General features: G+C 37.2%; 1 protein-coding gene across 3 annotated transcripts in view; it reads left to right on the top strand.

Moving 5' to 3' along the window:
- Positions 1–23,957, top strand: part of LOC127618820 (tyrosine-protein phosphatase non-receptor type 11-like) — a 60,350-nt gene that overhangs the window by 28,353 nt on the left and 8,040 nt on the right. For all 3 annotated transcript variants that reach the window (XR_007967511.1, XM_052091456.1, XM_052091455.1), the window contains exons 3-10: positions 19,033–19,227; positions 20,374–20,566; positions 20,646–20,762; positions 21,184–21,297; positions 22,053–22,149; positions 22,265–22,344; positions 22,691–22,846; positions 23,764–23,895. Coding sequence is in view for 2 of the 3 variants with exons in the window: in XM_052091456.1 (XP_051947416.1) it covers positions 19,033–19,227; positions 20,374–20,566; positions 20,646–20,762; positions 21,184–21,297; positions 22,053–22,149; positions 22,265–22,344; positions 22,691–22,846; positions 23,764–23,895 (1,084 nt within the window). In the remaining variant the exon portion in view is untranslated. The remainder of the gene's footprint in view (positions 1–19,032; positions 19,228–20,373; positions 20,567–20,645; positions 20,763–21,183; positions 21,298–22,052; positions 22,150–22,264; positions 22,345–22,690; positions 22,847–23,763; positions 23,896–23,957) is intronic.

The following is a 23,957-nucleotide window of genomic DNA, read 5'->3' as shown; positions in this document are numbered from 1 at the left end:
TATCCAGGTTTTTTTTATAACATCATATAGTATATATAAAACATTTAGGCTTTAAGTTTTAGTCTTCCCAGAAATGAAAATTCTCTCATTATTTACTCACCCTGATGCCATACCAGATGTGTATGACCTTCTTTCTTCTGCTGAACACATATGAAGATTTTTAGAAGAATATCTCTGCTTTGTAGATCCTTGCAATGCAAGTGAATGGGTACCAATCCTTTTTGAAGCTCTAAAATCACAAAGGCAGTATAAAAGTAATCCATATTACTCTGGTGGTAAAACCTGAAGGGATATGATAGGTGTGGATGAGAAACAGATACATTTATAAGTCCTTTCAATCTCCAATTTCACTTTCACTTTTGTCGTCTTTTGTATTTTGCAAATGTTTGGTGCATATCCCACCTACTGGGCATGGAGGAGAATTTATAGTAAAAAAAGGACTTAAATATTCATCTGTTTCTCACCCATACCTGACATATCACTTCTGAAGACATGGATTTAACCACTGGAGTCTTATGGATTGCATTGAGGACCTACAGAACTGAAATATTCTTCTAAAAATCTTTGTTTGTTTTCTTCATCAGAGAGAAAGTCATCCACATCTGGGATGGCATGAGTGTAAGTAAATGATGAGAGAATTTTTATTTGTGGGTGAACTATCCCTTTAACACATTCCATGTGTCTAGAAAGCAGATCAATTTGTTCTAAATTTGATTTAGTTGGCTCTGAATTCTATCCTAAATTTAGAAAGGAAAAAAATCACGACATACATACAGTATTGATGTATATTTTTTATGCATGTAAATGTTCTCATTGATTTTATTTACAAATATGTAAATATGCAGGGTTCATGAATGAAACACAATATATGAAATTAATGGAAAAATGTCAGATATGGTCACCACAGCGGTTTACTCAGATTTTCCTGATTGCAGTAAGCTATCTTTCGTTTGTTACATAAAGCATACATACTTGTATTGTTTCAAAGCAAATTGAGGATAACAGCAATATTTTTATTGGTGGACCGCAGTATTACACAAATCAGTGATAGACAGCACTTTCCCCCCTCCCTGCTCTTGAGGATCTCCAAGCTTTAAGTTGCCCCTGGGCTGATGCTTAAGGATTACAGGGTCAGCTTGTGGGCAGGTCTGTGAGCCATTGCAGCTGCTTGACTGACGAGTGATTGGAGAGAGAAAGCTGACCCTTTTCAGAATAGCATACTACTACTTACTTTTGCAGCAGAATAAATGTTAGTATATCTACAGTACCCTGGTATGTACAGTATGTCAATTGCATCCCAGTATGCATAGAATACCCCAGATAATCTTCTACAATTGCTAAAATGAGCAGTATGCAACTGAGATTACTGCGTGAAATGCTGTATCCAACAACGCAATGCACTTGATTTGACCTTCCATTTCCAGAGTGATGAATGAATCAGAAGTTATATTAAGCCAGCATTACATGAGCAAACAAAAAAAAAAAAAGATTTTTCGAAGGGGTGTCAGAAATAACGAGTCCCCCAAACTCTCTCATTCTCTGATTCCCTGTCACGTGAAGCTTGCTGAAATAACAACAGGAGTTACATTGTGAGCCTAAACAATTTTAAAAGAGTGATTTAGGATGTGATTCATGGAGTAACTTTGCCGTAGGACATGTATGTCCATATACAGCTTTCAGCAAATAAAGACATTATGATTTGATTTGATTGTAAATTATTTTTAGATATTTCTGTATACAGGGAACCTTCTAACTCGGTACATTGTGAAAATATTGATTGCAAATTTAACAGTAAGGCCCAAACTATGCAGTTCAATTGCCATTTATTTAACAGATATAATAATCAACACAACTAAAACTGAATTAAACTTTGATGGAAGATTAAAAGATTTATCTTGGGATTTTATGAATCGATATTGAAATCGGTCTGTGGTAAGCAGGGCGGAGCAGAGCTATGTCTGGGCAGAGCGATGACTTCCACCTGTGTGAAACACCGGCCTTGCGTTCCAGCTAGGGGAGGCGGGAGTATTTAAGGAGAAGAGATAGCGGCTGACGAAGAGATGTACGAAGCTTGTCTGTGTGTCTGAATGTTTTTATGATTTGACGCAGCTGGCTGAAAAGCAGTGTGTGTTTTTGTTTCTTTGTTCACTGAAAAGTGTCATTAAATGTCAATGTGTTTGTCAAGCTGGTCCCAGCTTCCTCCTTACCTTCTTAATTGTTACACGGTCAAATAAAGATTGCGATTGATCGTAACATCAATATTTTCACCCAGCCTTAATAAGCTGCAGTTTTCTCTTATTTGGACTGCCAGAATTGAAAGACATTTTACTAAAAATTTTTAATGCATTATTATGAATAACTGTTTTTATCTCCAATAAATAAAACAATGCATTGTTATCAGTGACATTTAATGTATTGGCCTTCAGTGTGATTCATGCCATTAAGAAAACACAGTTTCACAATGAATTAGACACCCTATGCCTTTGGGCATCATACATAATGTCGCAGCTAACTAATAATACCAATTGACATTTTAAAAACACGTGCAAGCACGAAAGCCAGAAATTGAAACGACACTTAATGTTCAAGCAAGCCTAATTTTAACTGCAGCATGATTGTTTTGTGAAATGAATGTCTCCTGAACAGACATTCAAAAATCATAATTTTTCAAATTAATCTACCAAGGAGGTCAATAATACCTGGAAAAATCTATCTAATAATATTTGCAATTTAAATGTTGTTTGCATTAAATGTACTTGGTTATGCTACATTCCATTCAAGTTGGATGTGGGAAATTCCTACTTGATATCTTCGACCATAAATGCATTCCATTCCCCGATATTCAGAAGATGACGTGTAAGGAAACAAAATTGCAATGCTCCCGTTAGCTTAGCAGGGGTTTGACTCTAATTAGAGATGTCTCCTAGCAACCATACTGCAGCGCTTTAGATTATAATGTTTGTACACTTTCTGCTGGCGTTTGTTAAACAAGCTTTAATATCATGTAATGTGGAAACAAATTCATTAATCGATATTTCTTAATAAAGTGAATATTTATCAATTACTTTGTATATCTCCCTGAGTGTTGACATGTTTGTGTGACATCAGACCCCTGCATCTCGGCGAAATCTGCCTCCAAATTGTAATTATGACTTTAAGATGCTTTCCATTGCACTTTTCCTAGTAGGAAGTTGTAAAATCCGACTTTCCGAGTTGAACGGAACACATCACTACTTTTCAAAACTTGACCCAACACTGAATGCTCCAGTAATCTAATTTACACTTCGAAAACTCCTGATGTTGATATAACAATGCAAAAAGCACTTTCATGATTAATAAATTAAGCAATCACACGGTCATGAAGAACATCTCAGGTTTGTAAATCCATAAGGATCTCTTTCTCAATGGCGATACCAGCAGTGACGAAAGCCGACTCGTCAGACAGCTTGATCTTGCGCTCTTCACTTTAAAACTACATACAACACTTAAAGCGTGATTGCATATCTCAAGGCCAGCAAAAAGGACTCAACCAGGACATATCCTAAAGATCTCACCCACCAAGAATAAATAAATCAATCTGATTGGCTGATGAATCTGACAATATGACTTCAGTTGCCCATTCATTTGCGCTGTTGAGGGATTCTGAAGGCCTGAGGGGGTGGAGCTCAAACTCACATGCTGCTTCTGCTAACGAGCTCAGCTTCGGGCATGCGATTTGTGAAACAGCTGTCACACTTTGCTTGTAAGCATCAGAGAATAAATTCTGAATGGATAAACTTTTCGTTTCTCTCTATTTGTTTGTAGATTAATAAAGAGTGGAAAGCCATTAAAACTACATAGGCAAAAAGGGGATTGAGAATGAAAGGATGAAATATTTATTTATTTGGCATGTTAGGCCAGCAGAGAAGACTTTGCTGGCCCTGAGAATTCGCCACTGATTGTGATGAGGTCATGTCACAAACATATGTGATTTCATTTGAAAACAATGCAGCATACTACTGTTGAAATGTTTATCACAGAATAATTTCTATTAAGTTATTATTTTTTAATTATTAGGCAGTATGCAGTGTGTACTGTGCATTGTTCAGTAAGCTAGTATTCCATTCCAAACATACAGTAGAGAGAGGGAGAGAGAGAGAAAAAGAGAGAGAGCAGTGCTTAGTAGTTTTAATATGTGGAGCCTGTTGAGCCCCAGACCTACTGTTTGTGGTTATGGTGGTGAGACTCTCACTGTATCTGTGTTCTCCAGAGCTTAGGCCACGTGGCTTAGCTCCACCACAAGCCTTCAGGCCTGAGGCTGATTTTGGTTTTTTTATGGATCATATGTGTGCCATAATTGTGCATGTGCAAAATTATATTTTGAACACAAAAAAAATTTTGCATGCTCAAGATGATATTTTCAATCAAGATGTTATTTTGAGTGCACAAAAAGTAATTTTGCACGTGCTTAAAGTTTTTAAAGCAATTTATCTTTTTGCAAAGATTAACTTCATTCGAATTTGTGCTTGAATGAAGTTTGAATGTGTGCTGATGTCAACATTTTCACAAAATGAAGACTTAAACCTACTGGTCAAAACTTTTGAAACACTTGACTGAAGTGTTTCTCATTATCTTAAAAACCTTTTGAACTGAAGGCATATGCTTAAATGTTTTAAATTATTTGTATCATATTGATTTATTTAATAATAAAACTAAATTTGAATAAAAAAAAAAAAAAAGGTTTTTGAAATTGATGACTTATAATGACAAATAATAAAGAAAAGCCAAGAAGTGCCCAACATAGATTGGAACTCCTTCAATACTGCTTAAAATGCATCCCAGGAAAATGTCAAGAGAAAATGTACGTAAATTCTAGGCAAAGGGTGACTACTTTGAAGATGCTAAAATATAACATAATTTTGTTATATATAATGGGTCATTTTTAATATGGAACTGATGTCCTCCTTTATCTCCTGTGATGTTTGTTTTGTCTATAATTCTTGTGTTTTTTGTCTTGGATGTTGTCTGGCTTATTGTCTACGATAGACAAACAATTTTGGACATTTGTTTTGCAATAACACACCGAAAACCGGACTTTAAGTACCTCAATGACGACCTGCTGCTTACAAACACGACAGTGGAGCCCTTTGTCTGGGCAGCCCAGCCGTGGAAATTTAGCTCGAAAAGGGGAAGGCTAGTCTGCGTTCTCATCAGACTAAGGCATCACGCAAATCGCTCCCAATACCCAGCATTCTATTGGCAAGTGTTCATTCTCTGGACAACAAGATCTGTGACCTGAGAGCGCAGATCTCTTTCCAACGAGAGTTGAGGAACTGCTGCATTATCTGCCTTACAGAAACTTGGATGTTTGTGGAGATTCCAGACTCATCCGTTGAACCCGTGGGGTTCTCCATGCACCGAACAGACAGAGCGAAAGACCTCTCAGGTAAAAGTAAAAGGTGGTGGTGTATGTTTTATGATCAACAAATCCTGGTGTGATCAGAGGAACAGACATTCTATCAAGTCTTTCTGCTCTCCTGCTCTGGAATTTCTCATGATTCTGTGTCGACCATTCTGGCTACCGAGGGAATTCACAGAGGTCACTATCACAGCTGTGTACATCCCGCCACAAGCCGACAGACTGAGTACTCAAGGAACTGTATGGGATTATAAGTAAGTATAAACCGTGCACCCTGAGGCTGCGTTCATTGTGACCGGGGACTTTAACAAAGCCAACTTCAAGTCAATAGCACCGAAGTACTACCAAAACATCAGTTTCAAGTTGGACCACTCTTCCATTCTGCTTCTGCCCGCTTACAGGCAGAAACTGAAACAGGAAGCTCCCGCCCTCAGAATGATCCAGTGCTGTTTGGACAAATCAGATTCTATGCTAAAAGACCGTTTTGATCACGCAGACTGGGAGATGTTCCGGTACGCCTCTGATGAAGACATCCATTGATTAACTGATACATTACATGTAACATGTTTCATCAGGAAGTGCACATATGACGTAGTGCTGACCAAAACAATACGGCTCTACCCTAACCAGAAACAATGGATTAATAGCAATGTTCATGCAGGACTTAATGTACGGACCTCTGCTTTTAATTCCAGGTACGGGGAGGAGCATAAACAAGCCAATTATGCCCTCCGACTCTGAAGTCTATGATGATATTAATTCCCTGCCACATTCTTCTAAAGGCAATAAAAACTCCACCGTGAACACTGCTGCCTGTCTCCTGGATGAGCTTAACTTTTTCTGCTCGTTTTAAGGGAAATAACACCGCCCTCAAGAAGAGAGCTCTCGCGGCCGAAGCTACAGAGATTAGTTCACTCTCTGTCTCTGTACAGCGGATGTAACACAATCCTTCTGACGGGTGAATAGCCATAAAGCCGCGGGTCCAGATAGCAGTCCTAGCAGCGTCATTAGAGCATGTGCGAAACAACTGACGGACATTTTCAATATTTCTCTCTCCTTGTCTGTTGTCCCTACATGCGACAAACGTCCACCATTGTGCCTGTACCAAAGCAATCCAAAATCCCTTGCTTAAATGAGTGGCGTCCTGTTGCTCTGACCCCCATCATCAGTAAATGCTTTGAGAGGCTAATCAGAGATTACATCTGCTCTGTGCTGCCTGCCTCACTGGACTCACTGCAGTTTGCCTACCGTAACAACCACTCCACAGATGATGCCATTGCATCTACAATACACACTGCTCTCTCCCACTTGGAAAAAAGGAACACATATGTGAGAATGCTGTTAGACTACAGCTCAGCATTCAACACCATAGTGCCCTCCAAGCTTGATGAGAAGCTCTGGGCTTAAACAGCTCGCTGCACAGCTGGATCCTGGACTTCTTGTCAAGCAGTCGCCAGGTGGTTAGAATGGGCAGCAACATCTCCTCATCACTGACCCTCAACACTGGAGCCCCACAGGGCTGTGTTCTCAGTCCACTACTGTATTCCCTATACACACACTTGACTGTGTGGCAACACATAGCTTCAATGCAATCATTACGTTTGCTGATGATACGACAGTGGTAGTTCTGATCACTGACAATGATGAAACAGCCTACAGAGAGGAAGTGCACAACCTCTCCCTCAACATCAATAATACCAAGGAGTTTGTGGTAGACTTCAGGAGAAAAGACAGAGAACACAGCCCCATCACCATCAATGGAGCACCAGTGGAGAGAGTCAGCAGCTTCAAGTTTCTTGGTGTCCACATCAGTGAGGAACTCGCATGGTCCGTCCACACTGAGGCCATTGTGAAGAAGGCTCTTCTTCCTGAGATGGCTGAGGAAATTTGGAATGATCCACCACATCCTCACATGGTTCTACACCAGAACTGTAGAGAGCATCCTGAATAGCTGCAATCATCAGAGACTCCAGCCACCAGAGCCATGGACTGCTCTCACTGCAGGCGGTATCGCAGCATCAGGACCCAAACCAGCCAACTTCATGACAGCTTCTTCCCTCAAGCAATCAGAATTTTGAACTTTGATCGATTTTCTTTTTTTTTTTTTTACATTACTTTTGGTGTTTCTCACAGCCTCTTTCTCTTCTGCTGTGCTATGCATTCCAAACAAATAAGCCATGCATTGCATACAAGAGAATTACAGGTCATGCTAGCTACTGTACAATACTCATTTCAAAACAACATGGTAAACAAACAGATATTTAGAAAGTAGGTCTTCACAAATATTTATAATAAACAATCAATAACATGAATATGCATTATTTATTTTTCCATCAACAGGGCAGCCAATATTAATAATGAAGAATAACCAATGTCTTACATAAATCAGCAAAGTCCAACACTTGATCATTCTGCATCATATATGTCATCATATGCGATGCCCATTGACAATACCAGAGTCAACTTGAGATGTTCTTCAGAAGTCAGGATAAAATTCAGTGGGGAATGCCAGCCTAACATGTTCAAGGAATTAGACAGATGTATACATTTATATTTTCACTTAAGTCATCTCAGTGCACGCTTGTTTGATTTGTTCCATGGTGCGTACAGACACCTTCAAAGTTGCATGTTGATACAACTTGAATGGAATCGTTTTTAATGTTACCAAAATTAAAAAAAACTGTTTTGTTTCATGAATCAAACTACTTGTTTATTATAAAACAAAAATTTAGAATATTTTTAGAAACTAAGAAATGTTCTCTGCATACACAATCGATGTAGAACGTTGCTCAGAGTGACTGATCCAGATTCAGCTTTTCTCATCCCTTTCTCCCAGTTACAGGAAGCTTTAACACAGAGTAGTTCAGCTGCATAAGTTAGTGAATTAAGCAAGTATTTCACCCTGTGTATCATGTCATGGCCAGTGGAAGACTAGTCTTATAATCCCTCTGCCTAAACGTGTTTACTGATTTTTTTAATGCAGTGTGAATTAACGCATGAATCAAACTCGTTTCACTCAACCGATTGTTGACCTCATATTACTCCAAAACACGAACTGCGCATGCGCATTAGGTAGTTGATTGACAGACAATGTCTGTATCTAAAAGGTGATTGGCTCTTTTACCTAGAAGGCGGGACTTCCTTTCTACATCCATTGACTGTTGGGTGCTAGAGCTCCTTGGTTGTGTGTTCCAATCTCTTCCATTAATTTAGATAGAATGGACTCTATAGCATCTCTTTCTGCTAAAAAGTCTCTGGCCTCACATGCTATAGAAATACAATGCCAATCATGCACTTTGTCTCCACCCCAAAGTTTGCACACTTTTACTCCTAATTTTTCGCAATACATGGACAGTAGAGGTAACCAAAAGCAACATGTTACTTTATTTAAAAATTAACTCAAATTATGGTCTAAAATAAAAATATTGCGTTACTAGTTACTCGAAAAAAGTATTCTGATTACATAACATGATACTTTTATTGCATTACCCCCAACACTGTTACCCAACACTGTATATACTTAAGTCTATTCTATTAGAAGAAATAAGGTAAATACTCCCTCTATTCAGTCAAGTAATTTTTATTTGTATAGTGCCTTTCACAACAACTACTGTATGTTTTCAAAGCAGCTTTACAGAAAATTATGCATTAACAGAAAATGAAACTATAATAATATATACAATCTGTAATATATAAAATGTCTGTGAGTCATCATTGTGTAGTTTGATAAAATATGATTGTGAATTGTTCAAAAATAAGTCATTAAATAATTGTATTTTTAACCCCAGTGAGCAAGCCAAATGCTACTGTGGCAAGGAACACAAAACTCCATAAGATGTTGGTTAATGGAGAAAAATAACCTTGGGAGAAACCAGACTCACTGTGGGGGCCAGTTCCCCTCTGGATAACATCATGAATACAATGACAATATTACTTGAATGGTGCAAGTTGTGGTTTAAAATGATTAAACAAAGTAAGTGTTAAGGGTCAGTGTTAAAACAAAGATTTTGTAAGAACTGTAAGATTAATGACTAATGTATTTGAAGTCCATCCTGGATTAACTGCAGAAATTCACATAGATGCAATTGTCCTTGTGAGTTGGCTGATGAAGTGTTTGTTGGAAATTAATTAATAGTCTATGTGTTCCATTTCAAGAGTGTAGTCCATCATTAGACCGAGGTAATGCAGGCAGAGATCAGTGAGGTGCATCGCAGTTCAACCGGCCGGTAAATTCGGTGAGGTCTATCATAAATCCAAAGTTCAGGTAATGGCATAAGATATATAAATAGAATCAGGTGTGCTGTTGTTAATGGGACACTGATGACGATGTAAATCGAATTGGCCCCTCAGTAAACAAACATTTTTTTGTAAGACTTTTTCTACACATTGTGTGTGAGATTCCTCTCTTTTTTGGACTTAAGTATGATTTTTGAGCTAATGCACCAAAGCTACTTGGAGATATAAGCCCTTTCAGAATTTGGCGCGGACGTCTTAACAGCTTTTGTTCTGCTGTTGTAAACCATGTAATGATAACAAAAAGAAAATGAAGGTTCAGTGGTTGCTGATCCATGGCAGACTATAATCTGGTCACATTTATTTTAATAAACTGCTGTCTCCGATTATCCTGTGAGGTAGATAGAAGTCAAATGAAGTTCCTCCAAAACTACTCTATTACATTCGTCTTAAAGTGTTTCACGCTTGAGAAAGAAAAAAAAAAGCTACTTATGTAACTATCCAGGGCAGTGGTGGCTCAGCGGTTAAGGCTCTGGGTTACTGATCAGAAGGTTGTGGGTTCAAGCCCCAACACCACCAAGACACCACTGTTGGGCCCTTGAGCAAGGCCCTTGAACCTATCTGCTCCAGGGGCGCCGTATCATGGCTGACCCTGCACTCTGACCCCAGCTTAGCTGGGATATGTGAAAAATAAATAATTTCACCATGTATATGCAGAAATGTATGTATAATGTGTGACAATTGGTCAAATTAAATTAATTAAAATTAAATTAATTAAATTAAATTAAATTAAATTAAATTAATTAAATTAAATTAAATTAAATTATCCCACTCTTCTCTTCCTCCTGTTTTAATTAGCAGTATAATTGTTAATCTAGCCATCCAATGAAAATATACCCCCTCATATCTGATTGGCTGAAATTCTATCACATTGTATTGAGCAAATGAAAGCTTAAACCACATGCAGGCTGTCATGTCTAGATGTGTTTTGTTTTCATGTCTTTTTATTTTGAAATTCTAGTTCCTGTTTCATGTCATGTGGTTCCCTTGTCATGTGATTTCATATTTCCCTCCATGTTCATATGTCTTGTTTTCACTGGTTTATTGTCTTATCAGCTCTAGTTTGTCATTGGTTTATAGGTTATTAGTCTTGTTATCTTGTTTATGGTTCTGTCTGTTTATTGGTTTTCTTGTTATTATTTTACCCAATGTCTGTGAAAGCCCTCGTGTTCACCATTGTCTCTTGTCAAGTATTGTTAATGTTGTTTTGGTCAAGTCATGTTATGTCAAGTCTAGTAGACAAACGCTAGGAAAGAGAGAGAGTTACTTTATCTCATTCCTGATTAATGCAGAAGTGAGCCATTTGTAGGTTGATTTCCCAGAAAGGTGTGAACACTGTGGCTCTGAAGTGCCTTCAGAACATAGCATTATTGGCTTGGCCAATTGTGAGTTTGGACTTGGACAATCTGTTTGGTCTGACCAATGGCAGAGGGGGTAGTGTCCAGGAAACCTGTTCGAAAATCAATTATGTGTGATGGCTATTAATTAAATATTTCTGTTTTTGTAGAAAAAAATTTGAATAAGACTTGGATTTGTACTAGTAATAATACAATCTAGCAATTAACTTTGAACTCATAAAAATAAATTGATTGTTTCTGAATTTAAATGTGGTTTTGGGAATGACTCCTAATAAATCTACTCTCAGATGCTCTTTAAATGAATGATATTTCTGATCTTCAAACTGTGACTTTGCTGCCCTGGTACATACTGTATGTGCTTGCATCTTCATAATCAAATCATTAGAATTATAATAATGACAAATAGTGCACATAAATGCTAAATTAATTGAAAATATGTTTTCTTTTTATATCTTTATTTTTATTTCTTTATATTTATTACATAGATAATAAATATAAAAAAAAAAAATTAAAATGAAATGTAGCTAAATTTAAACTTTACAAAAAAAAAACAAAAAACAAAAAAAAAGCCATTTTTTTTTGTCTTTAAAATCAACGTAGAGGGCAGAAAAGTTCCCCTATTTGAAGAATCAACCATATAAAGAAACATAAAACTGACCAACTGCATCACTTCAAGAGATCTAGAAGCATCTGCTAACAGGAAAATTGCCAAACTACCTCTCAGGCCTAATGTAGGCAGATGAGACGGTAATGACAAAGTTATGAGGAAAAGTCTCCCCTTACTAATGCATTATTAGATAAAGGGAGAAGTCATCTGGCCAAATGGACACCCAGAGACTCCATCATAATATGTTATTTTCCTCAATGCCTCTGTTTCACATTATCTCTCTCTCACCATTTTCCTGGGTGGAGTCTATTGCTCAGCGTCTGCTCTATTGTTAACCATTAAGATGCAGATATAATGCTGTGAGGCTAGTCAGAGGAATGGCTCATGGAGCTGCAGTGTATAACATATGACATGTCAGGGCCAGGTGAAATGTGTTGGGAGATGTTTCCTGTCTGCCTGTTATGGAGCAGGCCACAGGAAATGACCTTCTGAACCTGTTTTCAGATTCTCTGAGCATAGTTGGACACATTACTTTGGGTTAAACTTTCACTATGGGTTTTACCTCGGTAATGATCAATCCAGACCTACTAAAAAGTATTAAGAGAATGTAAAGTGTAAAAAAAATTTATTATTGATTCACAAGTAAAAACTATCAATTTCCACCATTTACTCTCAGAAACTTGTTTATTAAGGAGGGGGTAGGTACTGTTTATAAACCTTTACATTTCTTTAACTTCTGCTATTATTTGAAACCAATTTGGTATAATTTACTTGGTACTATTTACTGCCTTTTTACTTGTTGTGAATAATATTTTTAACATGCAGTTTATCTCATGTCATTTTTTTTTTTTTTTTTTTTTATTTGGAATATCCACTTAATAAAGAACAGTAAAAGACACTTGAATAGTAAAAACATTTCTGATAAAAATGTAGTGAATGTTAACCCTGTGTTGTATAGATTTTTCCAGCATTGTATTATGTAACCTGGGTAAATATTAGAAAATATTTCCACAGCCATCTGTCTATTTATAGATTTTCCCCAACGACTGGCAGATTTATAGCCTAAACATAATGATGACATGTCTAATGAGTTGCATTGTTCTAAACTGGACTAAACAGAACTGTTCGACTCAATTAGATCATGGATAATGAGATATGACCCTTCCAGATCATTGGTTCTCAACTGGTTTTGCTTCAGGATCTAGATTTTACATTGGGCATCAATTGGCAACATAAAGTACCAAAAGTACACAAAGGTAAACAAAAATGTCCTTAAAATATTAATGTATTTATATTACCAGAAACCGAATAAGCCCAATAAAATGATAAATTGTTAACTTGACCTAGTCTTAATAGGAAAATTGATTTTGTTTTCTAAATGTCTCTTGAATTTCAATGTTTTCATGCTCTCAACAGCCAATATTTAATTGCACAAAACGCATTGTGTTTAAAACAAACCATGTTTGTTCGTCATATATTAATTTTCTTTGTTCAGCTTTTGTAGTTTTGGTTCCGAGGATTAGGGGATGTAATGCAACTTTTACATGTTTGCATCTGCCCAGTTTGACTTGCTTCTATACTGTATTAAATACCGTTTGGCAGACGTCAACAACAAAAGATATGGGAAGCGTTTTCTCCTCCATTTTATGAGTTGATAAGCCTATTTATTTTTCGCTAGTCTAACTATGCACGGTTATATGGCTAGTTGCATTTTATTATTTGCGTTTAGCTTTGTTTTTTCCCTGCAGTCTTCTGCCTTATCAAATCAGACCTGCAACTCCCCAGTTGAAAGCCACTGTCCTAGATTATTTATGTTTACGTGGCACTTGTTGGTTTTAAGGACAGAAATGCAGTCAGGCTCAAGCTAAACTGGCACCACTGCCACAGCTGTATTCAGCCTTTGAGTTTCCCTAACAAAGCCTTTCCGTTTAAAATGTGAGAATCACCATAGAAACATCAATGCTCTTTATTCCTAAGCATGTTTTTCTCTAGCGACAGTAAGCTTACTGTTGCAGACTGCACCTTTTAACCGTCAACATGCTGCATAGAGGCTCAATAGCAGCATTGTGTTTCTCTCTATCTTGGTTTCTGTCAAGGCTGGCTTTAGCCAGAAAATCAATGAAGTCATGCTTCAATGTAAAATTAGTCAGCAGGCGTCCTTGAATCAGGATACTGTATTCAGAGCTCAGTCAACATCTGACTCTAAACACATTAAAGCTCAGTGCAAATGATTAGGTCATATTTGCAAATTCAGAACATTTACATGAACATTTTGGTGGAGGGAATTTGATTGGGTGCTATCACTTTGTTGTAAGATAAATGACTCGACATACCAGAAGAGTAGGACAATGGCAGCTACATTTAATCATTTATGATCCGTGCACCTGTTTTCATGCAATACCAAATAATGGTTCATTGTTTTGTCTCTTTTGCATATTTGATATTTATCAAGCTCAAAAGGTAAATGAGTTAGAGATGTTTCAGATTTCAAACTGGGAGTATGTGGATGAGATGGGTATTTGTGTGGTTGGGTCAGGTTTCGCCTATGTTGTGGGGACCAAATGTAAGCCAATGGTCCCCACGAGAAAAACGGCTTAATAAACATAATAAATCATTATTTAATTCATCTAAAATTGCCAAAACGGATCTGTGATGTTAGGTTCAGGGATAGGGGTAGGGTTAGCTCTGTATAACAGCAGTAGAAATAGACAACCTGGTTTCATAGAATATTGTTACTATCCCTATGTTATTTGCTAAATGATTTTGGTTTGTTGTAAGTATCACTGCAGTTTTCTGTTAAAATGAACACTAAAGGGGGTTAAACACTTTGATTCCCTTTCACACAAATTAGGAGTAAAACTGCAGATTATCAGTTATTAAACACATACTTTTCACACTGGTTGCTTTAGCAATTGCGTTTTTCATCTCACATTTGCTTCTATGACCTGATCGGTTAGGTTCTGGTTTTAATAGATAGTTCACTCAAAAATCTTAAATGTCTCATCATTTACTCACCCTCATGCCATCCCAGATGTGTATCACTTTCTTTCTTAAGCTGAACACAAGCAAAGATTCTTAAAAGAATCATTTAGATCTGTAGGTCTTCACAATACAAATGAATGGGTACCAAAATGTTGAAGCTTGTAAAGGACACAAAGGCATCTTATAGTAATCCATAAGACTTCAGTGTTTTAATCCATGTCTTCAGAAGCGATATAGTAGGTGTGGGTTTGTGTCAGGTAAAAATTTAAGTACTTTTTGCTTTCAATCTCCACTCTCACATTCTTCTTTTGTTTTTTGGTAACCACTGGCGTCGTATGGATTACTTTTATGCTGACCTATGTGATTTTTGGAGCTTCAAATTATTGGCACCCATTCACTTGCATTGTATGGACCTACAGAGCAGAAAAAATCTTCTAAAAATCTTTGTTTTTGTTCAGCAGAAGAAAGAAAGTCATACACATCTGGTATGGCATGAGGGTGAATAAATGATGAGAGAAATTTAACTTGATTTGAAAATTAACTTTTTCATGGTACTATTGGTTAGGTTTAGGTTTAAGGTTTAGGTTAGGGAGGTCAGTTTTGTTGATGGAGAACTCGATTGGGCATTACTCTTCAAAACCTCATCTGTTTTTCTTCTCGCATACGCTTTTCATGATACTATCTGTTGGGTTTAGTATTACATTTAAGGTAAGGGATATATGTTTTCTTTATTTAAAACTTTATAGAGCATAACCTTAAAAACAAATAGTTTAGTTTATGGGGACATTTTTTTAGGTTACAAACTGGTAATTACAAGGATATTATGCTAGAAATGTGGTTTATGAGGACATTTCTAGTCTCCCCATAATTCATATTTTTGTGAGTGTTAGATTTAGGGGATAGAATCTATCATTTGTGTAGTATACAACTCATTAACCTCATAAGGATAGCCGCACCCACGTGTGTGTGTGTGTGTGTGTGTGCGTGCTTGCGCGTGCATGTACACTTGGCTATAGTTTGGGCACAAATTTGTTCCCAAAAGCTTAAAATGTTAAATGTTAAAATGTGACATTCTGGAACATTCTCAGTTGGAAAAACAATTAATAAATGAATTTAAAAATGTATACAGTTTTCTTTTCATTAAAACAAGAAGTCTATGAAACGAATGTCCCAGTTTTGATAGCTATGTAAACATACGTGTGTTTGAAGGTTGTGTGTTGTGTGATTGCATTAGAGGCCCATACAGACCCACAGCCCCGGGACCCGCTCATCTGCAGCAGTCATTTGTCCTTACTGCTGAGAACATGAGGCTGTGCTCCTCTGTTACCTCCATAATGCAATTACACAGAGGAAAGTGCAATTTCATGAGCCAACCCAGTGATGGATGAAGCCATGGATGCATAGAGAAAGCCAGAGAAATGGAGGTGGGAGAGGAATCGAGGTCACTTATTAGCAAGGTTGCTGTTCGGTTTGTTTTGTTTTTAATTCTTTGTGTAGTTGTTTTAGTATATGAGTGTGTATTCTAGCTGAATTGTTGTACCAGTAGAGATGATCGGCTCATGAAGCAATGAGTTGTGGTTTTGTGCCTGAGCTCAGCTGATGATATCTATGCAGGTGTTCCTTTCTACTTTTTCCATATGCTGGCATTTAAAGGTGCAGAGCCGTTTTTGACAGTTTCGCAGAGAACAGACCTGAAATCTACTGACAGTAATTTTCCTTTGGGTATATTTTCTGTTTATGCAATTGGCTGTTTTAAACCACTCTGAACTGCTGTGACCCTTGCACTAAATCTCTAAGACCATTTGTTTGCCTAAGAAGATAATAATACCTTAAAATTTTGTTTTATTCTGCTTTTATTTTTTTTTAAAGTTCCTGTCAGTGTCTTTGTGTTTTTCTGTGAACAGATATGAATTGAAATATAAATTCTTCATTTTTTTTTTTAATTAATGACCTATGACCTTTGGGCTTAAAATTCTGACAATTAATTGTCATACTTAGATGTACAGTGTGTGTGTGTTTATCTTAATAAGACATTTAATCATATAAACTTGAAATCAAATAATCAAATAAATAGATATATAAAAATCTATAAAATAAATGGATACATTATTTACTTAAAGGTTTTAAAACATACAGTATAAAATATTGCACAAGGGTAGAATGACATGGAAAAATAATATTTTAAATATTTTAAATCCAAATACTTTCAATATGTCTTTTCTTTTTTTTTTCTTTTTTGGTCAAATTTAATCTTGGTAAACCTTACAACCTTGGTCAACAACATTGTTGTTTTTATATTATATTATGACACCAAACATAATTGCAAAAAAAATGTATAATGTTTTCAAACATGTTTCTCAAGCACTTCCCCCCTCGACTGCCATTGGTCAGCTTGGTCCGGATATTCAAAGGAACATAGCAACGTTTTGATAGTGCTACAGTACAGATTGGGTGGAAATCAATAAACAAATGGCTTACTTATAGCTGTCTCAGCATATTAACCTCCTGAGACCCCGCGTACACATGTGTGGACATTACGTGCTAAATTAGGCTATCCATAATTGTATTTAATTTAAACTAACTGATCTCAGCTCAGGAGAAACTAGGCTGATATTAAATGATTAAACATCCAACGCAATTTCGAGTCATGTGACATAACAACATGATGCCAATCTCAGCGGAGTTTGTCTTTAAGAGAAATGGCAACAAAACTACATCTGTAAGAAACCTCATTGAAACCTGTTTGAGTCTCTAGATTCATCCGATATTCCATTTTAAAAATGTCATACATTTATTGCGAAATGGCACGCTGTTAAACACAATTACCACGTTCATGGGCAATAGGCAAATGTTTCTTCAAATATCCTATATTCACTGTGTGTTATCACTGATTGAGAATCAATAGATGCATCCAAACCTGGAAAATGGTGCTTTCAGAGGCTGTATTCAGAGTTAGGATTAAGGTGCATTTCAAACTGTTCTGAGAACAGTGCAGACAGACAGCACACTGAAGGTTAAGTCATTCACAAAATAAGGAGCAAGGGAGCATCCTATAGCTTTCCTATGCAGCTAAGTGCATTCACACCTAAAATCTGATCAAAAGTTCAGTTTCAGGCTGCAGATGATTTTTCGAACACTCAACATGTTTGGCAGACATGTTAATCGGTACATAGATTCAGAATTGTAATGTATACTTTTATTTTAACATGGTTGTTAATGATTGGATGATGCTGGCCATTACTTTGAATAAGAAATACATTTATGCTAATATCTGATGTAATTCTGTATTTTCTGTAATGTCTAAAAAACATGAATAACCAACACTCCTGGAAACATAATACAAAACTTTCTATTACTTGTTATTATTTAGAATTTCACAACTTAGTCTCGCTGTCCAAATATGTTACTATTCATTTTTAGGAAAACTATTTGCACAGTGGAGCGGGAGGTTGGCCGGAGAGTCGGGGCAGCAGGGGCGGTATTGCACTCGCTCTATCGCACCGTTGTCACGAAAAGAGAGCTGAGCCGAAAGGCAAAGCTCTCGATCTACCGGTCAATTTTTGTTCCTACCCTCACCTATGGTCATGAAGGTTGGGTCATGACCAAAAGAACTAGGTCGCGAGTACAAGCGGCCGAAATGGGCTTCCTCAGAAGGGTGGCGGGCTTCTCCCTTAGAGATAGGGTGAGGAGCTCAGTCATCCGTGAGGAGCTTGGAGTAGAGCCGCTGCTCCTTTGCGTTGAAAGGAGTCAGTTGAGGTGGTTTGGGCATCTGGTAAGGATGCCCCTGGCCAGCCTCCCTAGGGAGGTGTTTCAGGCACGTCCAGCTGGGAGGAGGCCTCGGGGAAGACCCAGGATTGGTGGAGAGATTACATCTCCACACTGGCCTGGGAACGCCTCGGGGTCGCCCAGTCAGAGCTGGTTAATGTGGCTCGGGATAAGGAAGTTTGGGGCCCCCTGCTGGAGCAGCTGCCCCCGCGACCCGACTTCGGATAAGCGGTTGAAGATGGATGGATGGATGGATGGATGGATGGATATTTGCACAGAATTATTTTATTTTTTTTGCATGTTTATTAGGTTCTACTAGTTACAAATCAAAAAATGGAATGGGAAATGCACACAGCAGTCATGCGCGTGTCTTTGGAGATTAAGATGGGGAAGGAGAAAGTATTATAACATTGTAAAATGACATACTTCACCTTTAAATAGAAACATCACTGATTACAGAATATTTTAAATCACCACTACAAATATTTAAAAGGTTAGTTTTTATTCAATTCTCATAACTGTTATCTGTCTGTTCCATCTTTGTCCTCTTTCCTCTCTCGTCTGTTGTTCCTCATCCCCCCCACCCTCCCCCCAACCCCTGTTGTGTCCCAACTGTTTGTTCTGGACAGGAGGAACGATGAGGTCACCCACATAAAAATCCAAAACTCAGGGGACTATTATGACCTGTACGGAGGGGAGAAGTTCGCCACACTGACTGAACTGGTGCAGTACTACACCGAGCAGCACGACCTCCTGCGGGAGCGGAACGGAGATGTCATCGAGCTCAAATACCCCTTAAACTGCAAAGATCCCACATCAGAGAGGTAAGTCAGCTCCAAATCTACCCAAAGCACTTTAAGCTTGGCAGTGACATTTGTATGGACCCAGGAGAGGGTTAATATTTGGAAATAAAGGGTATTAGACTGATTGCATGTCAGAAGCTTTGGTTTGTTGCACCAGTGTGGAACAGGTCCTTCTTAGAGTTTATGTTTGATGTTTATATGTTTGAGGGCCAGTGTCAATTTAGAATCTCTAGTTTACTTTGTAACTTCCTTCACCTAAATATGTTTGGATTTGGTATTTAGCGCTTCCTATAAGGTGAAACATCCTCTAAGTAATGAAGTCAAGCAAAAATATTTATATGTATATAAATATACGTAAAACATTGCAGGTGATAAGCATCAATTTTACGTTCAAAGATTATAAGTGCTTGGTTTTTGTGGCTTTTTCATTTATGTGAAAACAGATGGCTCACGAGAGAGCACCTCCTACACATATCCTCATATCACATCAGCTCTGTATATCTGCAAGATCTCCACAAACATCCCTGCTCATTTTCCAACCGCAAATGTATAGTTTCTATAGTGAAAGTTTTAAATGACTAAACATTACCAGTCAAGTAAAGACACAGTTGCAAGGTTTAGACACACTTGACTGAATTTGTTTGAAATTGATTTAGTTTTTTTATAATATGTTTCTATGTTTATGAAAATAGATTTGATATAAAGGCTTATGCTAACAGTAAATGCTAGACATACAAATTGTGCCTATTCATGAATGTATTTACAGAGCTAAAGTTTTAATAGTGAAGAAGAGAGAAGGAAAAGCTGGCAAGTGTTCAGCATACATGGGAACTCCAATATTGTTCAAAAAGCATTTCCATTTGGGTTATTTCATAGTTTTGATGACTTCACTATTATTCTAATGTGGATAGTAGTAATAATGAAGAATGAGTAGTTGTGTCCGTACATTTGACTGGTAGATTTCTTATTTTGAGTAGGATATTTAAAAAAATGAAAATGCAGACAATTTTTAAAAAATACAGAATTAACCAAAATAATTTTAGAATTAAACCGACCCGACTTCGGATAAGCGGTTGAAGATGGATGGATGGATGGATGGATGGAATTTTAGAAGACATACTGTGTTTATTTCTGTAACTAATGGTGTTTTTTTTTACCCATTCTCAGGTGGTATCATGGGCATCTCTCGGGTAGAGATGCTGAAAAGCTCCTTACGGAGAAGGGCAAGTCCGGCAGCTTCCTGGTGAGAGAGAGCCAAAGTAAACCAGGAGACTTTGTGCTTTCTGTCCTCACTTATGAGGAAAAGCATGAAAATGTGGACCGCAAGACTAAAGTCACCCATGTCATGATACGTTATCAGGTAAACATTTTAACAAAACCTCACCATTTCCTCAGGAAGTAAAGATCAAGCTTTTGAATATCTTATCTCTTTTTACCAGGATGGGAAATATGATGTAGGAGGAGGAGAGAGGTTTGACACTTTAGCAGATTTAGTGGAGCACTATAAGAAGAACCCAATGGTGGAGAAGAGTGGAATTGTTGTGCACCTTAAACAGGTAAGGAATGATGTGCAAAATAAACCCCAGCTGGTTGATTAGGGGTCTAGTATCAGTTTATTTGATATGAGAGACAAATTAGCACAGTCATTTAGGAAATCGGTGGCCAGGGACAACGGTCAATTATACAGTTTACTGGTCATGATATAAAAATATTTGACTGCAGAATGCTGAAATTGACCAATTAGAATCAAGTTTTCTAGATATCTGTGTATAGACATATTGTAGATAGGAGGTTAATACTGGTATATTATCAATAATTCATGTCCAAATGATTTACATCAATGTTTTTTCCAGTTTGATGAGTTTACTGTTTGTTTGTTGTATTATTTGAGTCTCTTTGATCTGTGAAATGCATTTAAAAACCCTCTCTTTATTTTCTTGATGTTTTCGGATGTCTTTCTTTATTCAAACATTAAAGCCGTTCAATGCCACAAGGATAAATGCAGCAAACATTGAAAACAGGGTGCGAGAATTAAATAAAGTGGCTGACAACTCAGAGAAACCCAAGCAAGGCTTCTGGGAAGAATTTGAGGTATTTCAGTTCATATTCATTTGTTTACTCATGCAATGATAATGGGATGTGGTGATTCAGTCTAGATTTAGTTTGGCAAAAGAATAGATAATGTTCTTTCCACTGTAATACACTCATTAAACCTCTGAGGACTCATTATTTGATATGAGAATTGTTTATAAAAAAAAGACACTGCTTGCTGACCTCTTGTACTGCACTTCCTGTTAGGACGTAACTGCTCAAATAAATAAGATACTCCTGCAGGGGGTGCTGACATAACATCTCATTACACAGCAGAGTTGTAATGATTACTTCTCAGACATTCATGGCACAACCATTTTCCCAACTGCAGGTATCCCACAGAAATGACAAAACTGGAAGTATCTGGGAATTTGAAATGTGGTGTTTTCCAGGCCTGAAAAGTTGTGAAAATTACGAATATAGATTTTTCTATTAATGTTCTAATTTAAAATATTTAATTAGCTAAATATTGGTCTCTTGAAGAGTAAAATGCATAACATGCATTCACATTTATATTTATTCAACATATCATACCTCTTCGGAACATTACATTCCCTTGCATATTTGTACATTATACAGTCCTATTGTGTATTTCTCTAAATATTTTATTTATTATATTTAATTGTATTATCTGTGTCTCATTGTTGTATTCTCTTTGCACTGGCAGCTTCTATCACAAAAACAAAATCCTTGCGTATAAGTATACTTGGCAATGAAGCTCATTATGATTCTGATTGTCCCCTGTTGTTCTCTAGGTTTTACAGCAGCAAGAATGTAAACTCCTTTATCCCAGGAAAGAGGGACAGAGACCAGAAAATAAAAATAAGAACCGATACAAAAACATTCTACCATGTGAGTATCTGTTTTGTGTTTTTGATTGTCTGAAGTCTTGTAATAGAAGGATAGAGCAAGTAGCGAATCTTCAGTGCTCTCAATACTGCTTTGAACATAATTTTATGTGTTGCAGTTGACACCACTCGAGTGCAAATCAGAGAGGCGGATCCTGACGTGCCTGGCTCTGATTATATCAATGCTAACTACATCCGAGTAAGACCCCCTCACCCCACCCTTCACTCACATTTACATTTACATTTATGCATTTGGCAGACGCTTTTATCCAAAGCGGCTTACAGTGCACTTATTACAGGGACAATCCCCCCAGAGCAACCTGGAGTTAAGTGCCTTACTCAAGGACACAATGGTGGTGGCTGTGGGTCTTGAACCAGCATCCTTCTGATTACCAGATTACCAGTTATGGTGCTTAGACCACTACACCACCACCACTCCAAGTGCTTATGTGTTATAGAAACTGTGATCAGTAATGCTATGCATTGTATGTTCTTAATAATCTTGAGTAGTCTCCATATTGATTTGTTGATGTTTTTTAATGTAGAGTGTGCATGAAGAGGGTCGTCATATGGATGAGGGTAAAGTGTTCATCGCCACTCAGGGTTGCCTTCAGAACACCGTCATAGACTTCTGGAAAATGGTGTACCAGGAAAACACTCATGTTATTGTCATGACGACCAAGGAGATGGAGAGAGGACGGGTAAGGTCCAGCCCTGGAGGGAACAATGTGTGTGTAGGTGTAGAGTGCAGATATATCCTTTGTCATTTTCAGTAACTGCAGAGCTCAGAATTACAAAATGTTAAACAAGCAATACCACTTATTTATTTTTTCTATCTATATCGAGTAGTGTCAAAGTCAATGATATCAATACCAATATCTTTATGAAATTTGAGGTTTTAGTGACATCTGAGGATAAAAAGTGGGGATTAAAGCCATTTAACCTCATATTTGAAAACCAGCATAATTTTAACAATTATCATGCCTAATCTGCAAATGATCAGACTTCTGTTTTTGTTTATCATTTGTTTACAATTACAGAACATGTTTTTAAACTGAAGTATGTCACTTTTTCAGTGTTAAAATACTTTCTTCTATCCCATCATAATATGCAGAGACATCTATATGTATGCCGTTCAGAGGTTAATTTTGTTGAAAACTGTAAACACCGTGTCTCTGTGACACTATGAAAAGTTCTCTGTTTGTTTAGAGCGTCCAGCTTAGAACCGCCCCAACAATGTTACTCAACCAATGCTACGAGTTTGCGAGACTATCTCTTTATTTGACCAATGGCAGAAGAAGGGCATATTCGGAAAGCTGTTTTGAAAACATTATTTATTTTTACAATTCCATTCGGTGCCACTAGTGTCGCAGAAATGGCATACTTCAGCTTTAAACAACTTTTAACAAAAAAAAAAAAAAAGTGTGATAAATACAGTTAATTTACATTCTGGATTAATAATAAAACATGGATCAATATTTTCATGTGAAGATAGATCCTCTCGATACATCGGTATCTTGAAGATCGATCCATCCATCCCTAACTTAAAATGATCTTAAGTGTCAAAAGCATGTAACTAAATATGCAACTGAAAACATTTGAATAAATGTATCCACAGAATAAGTGTGTGCGTTACTGGCCGGACTTAAACTCCACTAAGGAGTTTGGGAAGGTGTGTGTGAAGAACATTGAGGAACATACAGCTCAAGACTACATACGACGAGAGCTGGAGGTCACATGTCTAGACATGGTAAGAGCATCAAGAGAAATGACAGTACCAGAGAGCAAACACAACCTTTTGACCTTTTGTTT

Source organism: Xyrauchen texanus, chromosome 25 (assembly GCF_025860055.1).
Source record: "Xyrauchen texanus isolate HMW12.3.18 chromosome 25, RBS_HiC_50CHRs, whole genome shotgun sequence".
In the NCBI taxonomy this organism is placed as follows: domain Eukaryota; kingdom Metazoa; phylum Chordata; class Actinopteri; order Cypriniformes; family Catostomidae; genus Xyrauchen; species Xyrauchen texanus.
Note: the sequence above shows the minus strand (reverse complement) of the source record. Positions and strands in the feature narration are given on the sequence as shown.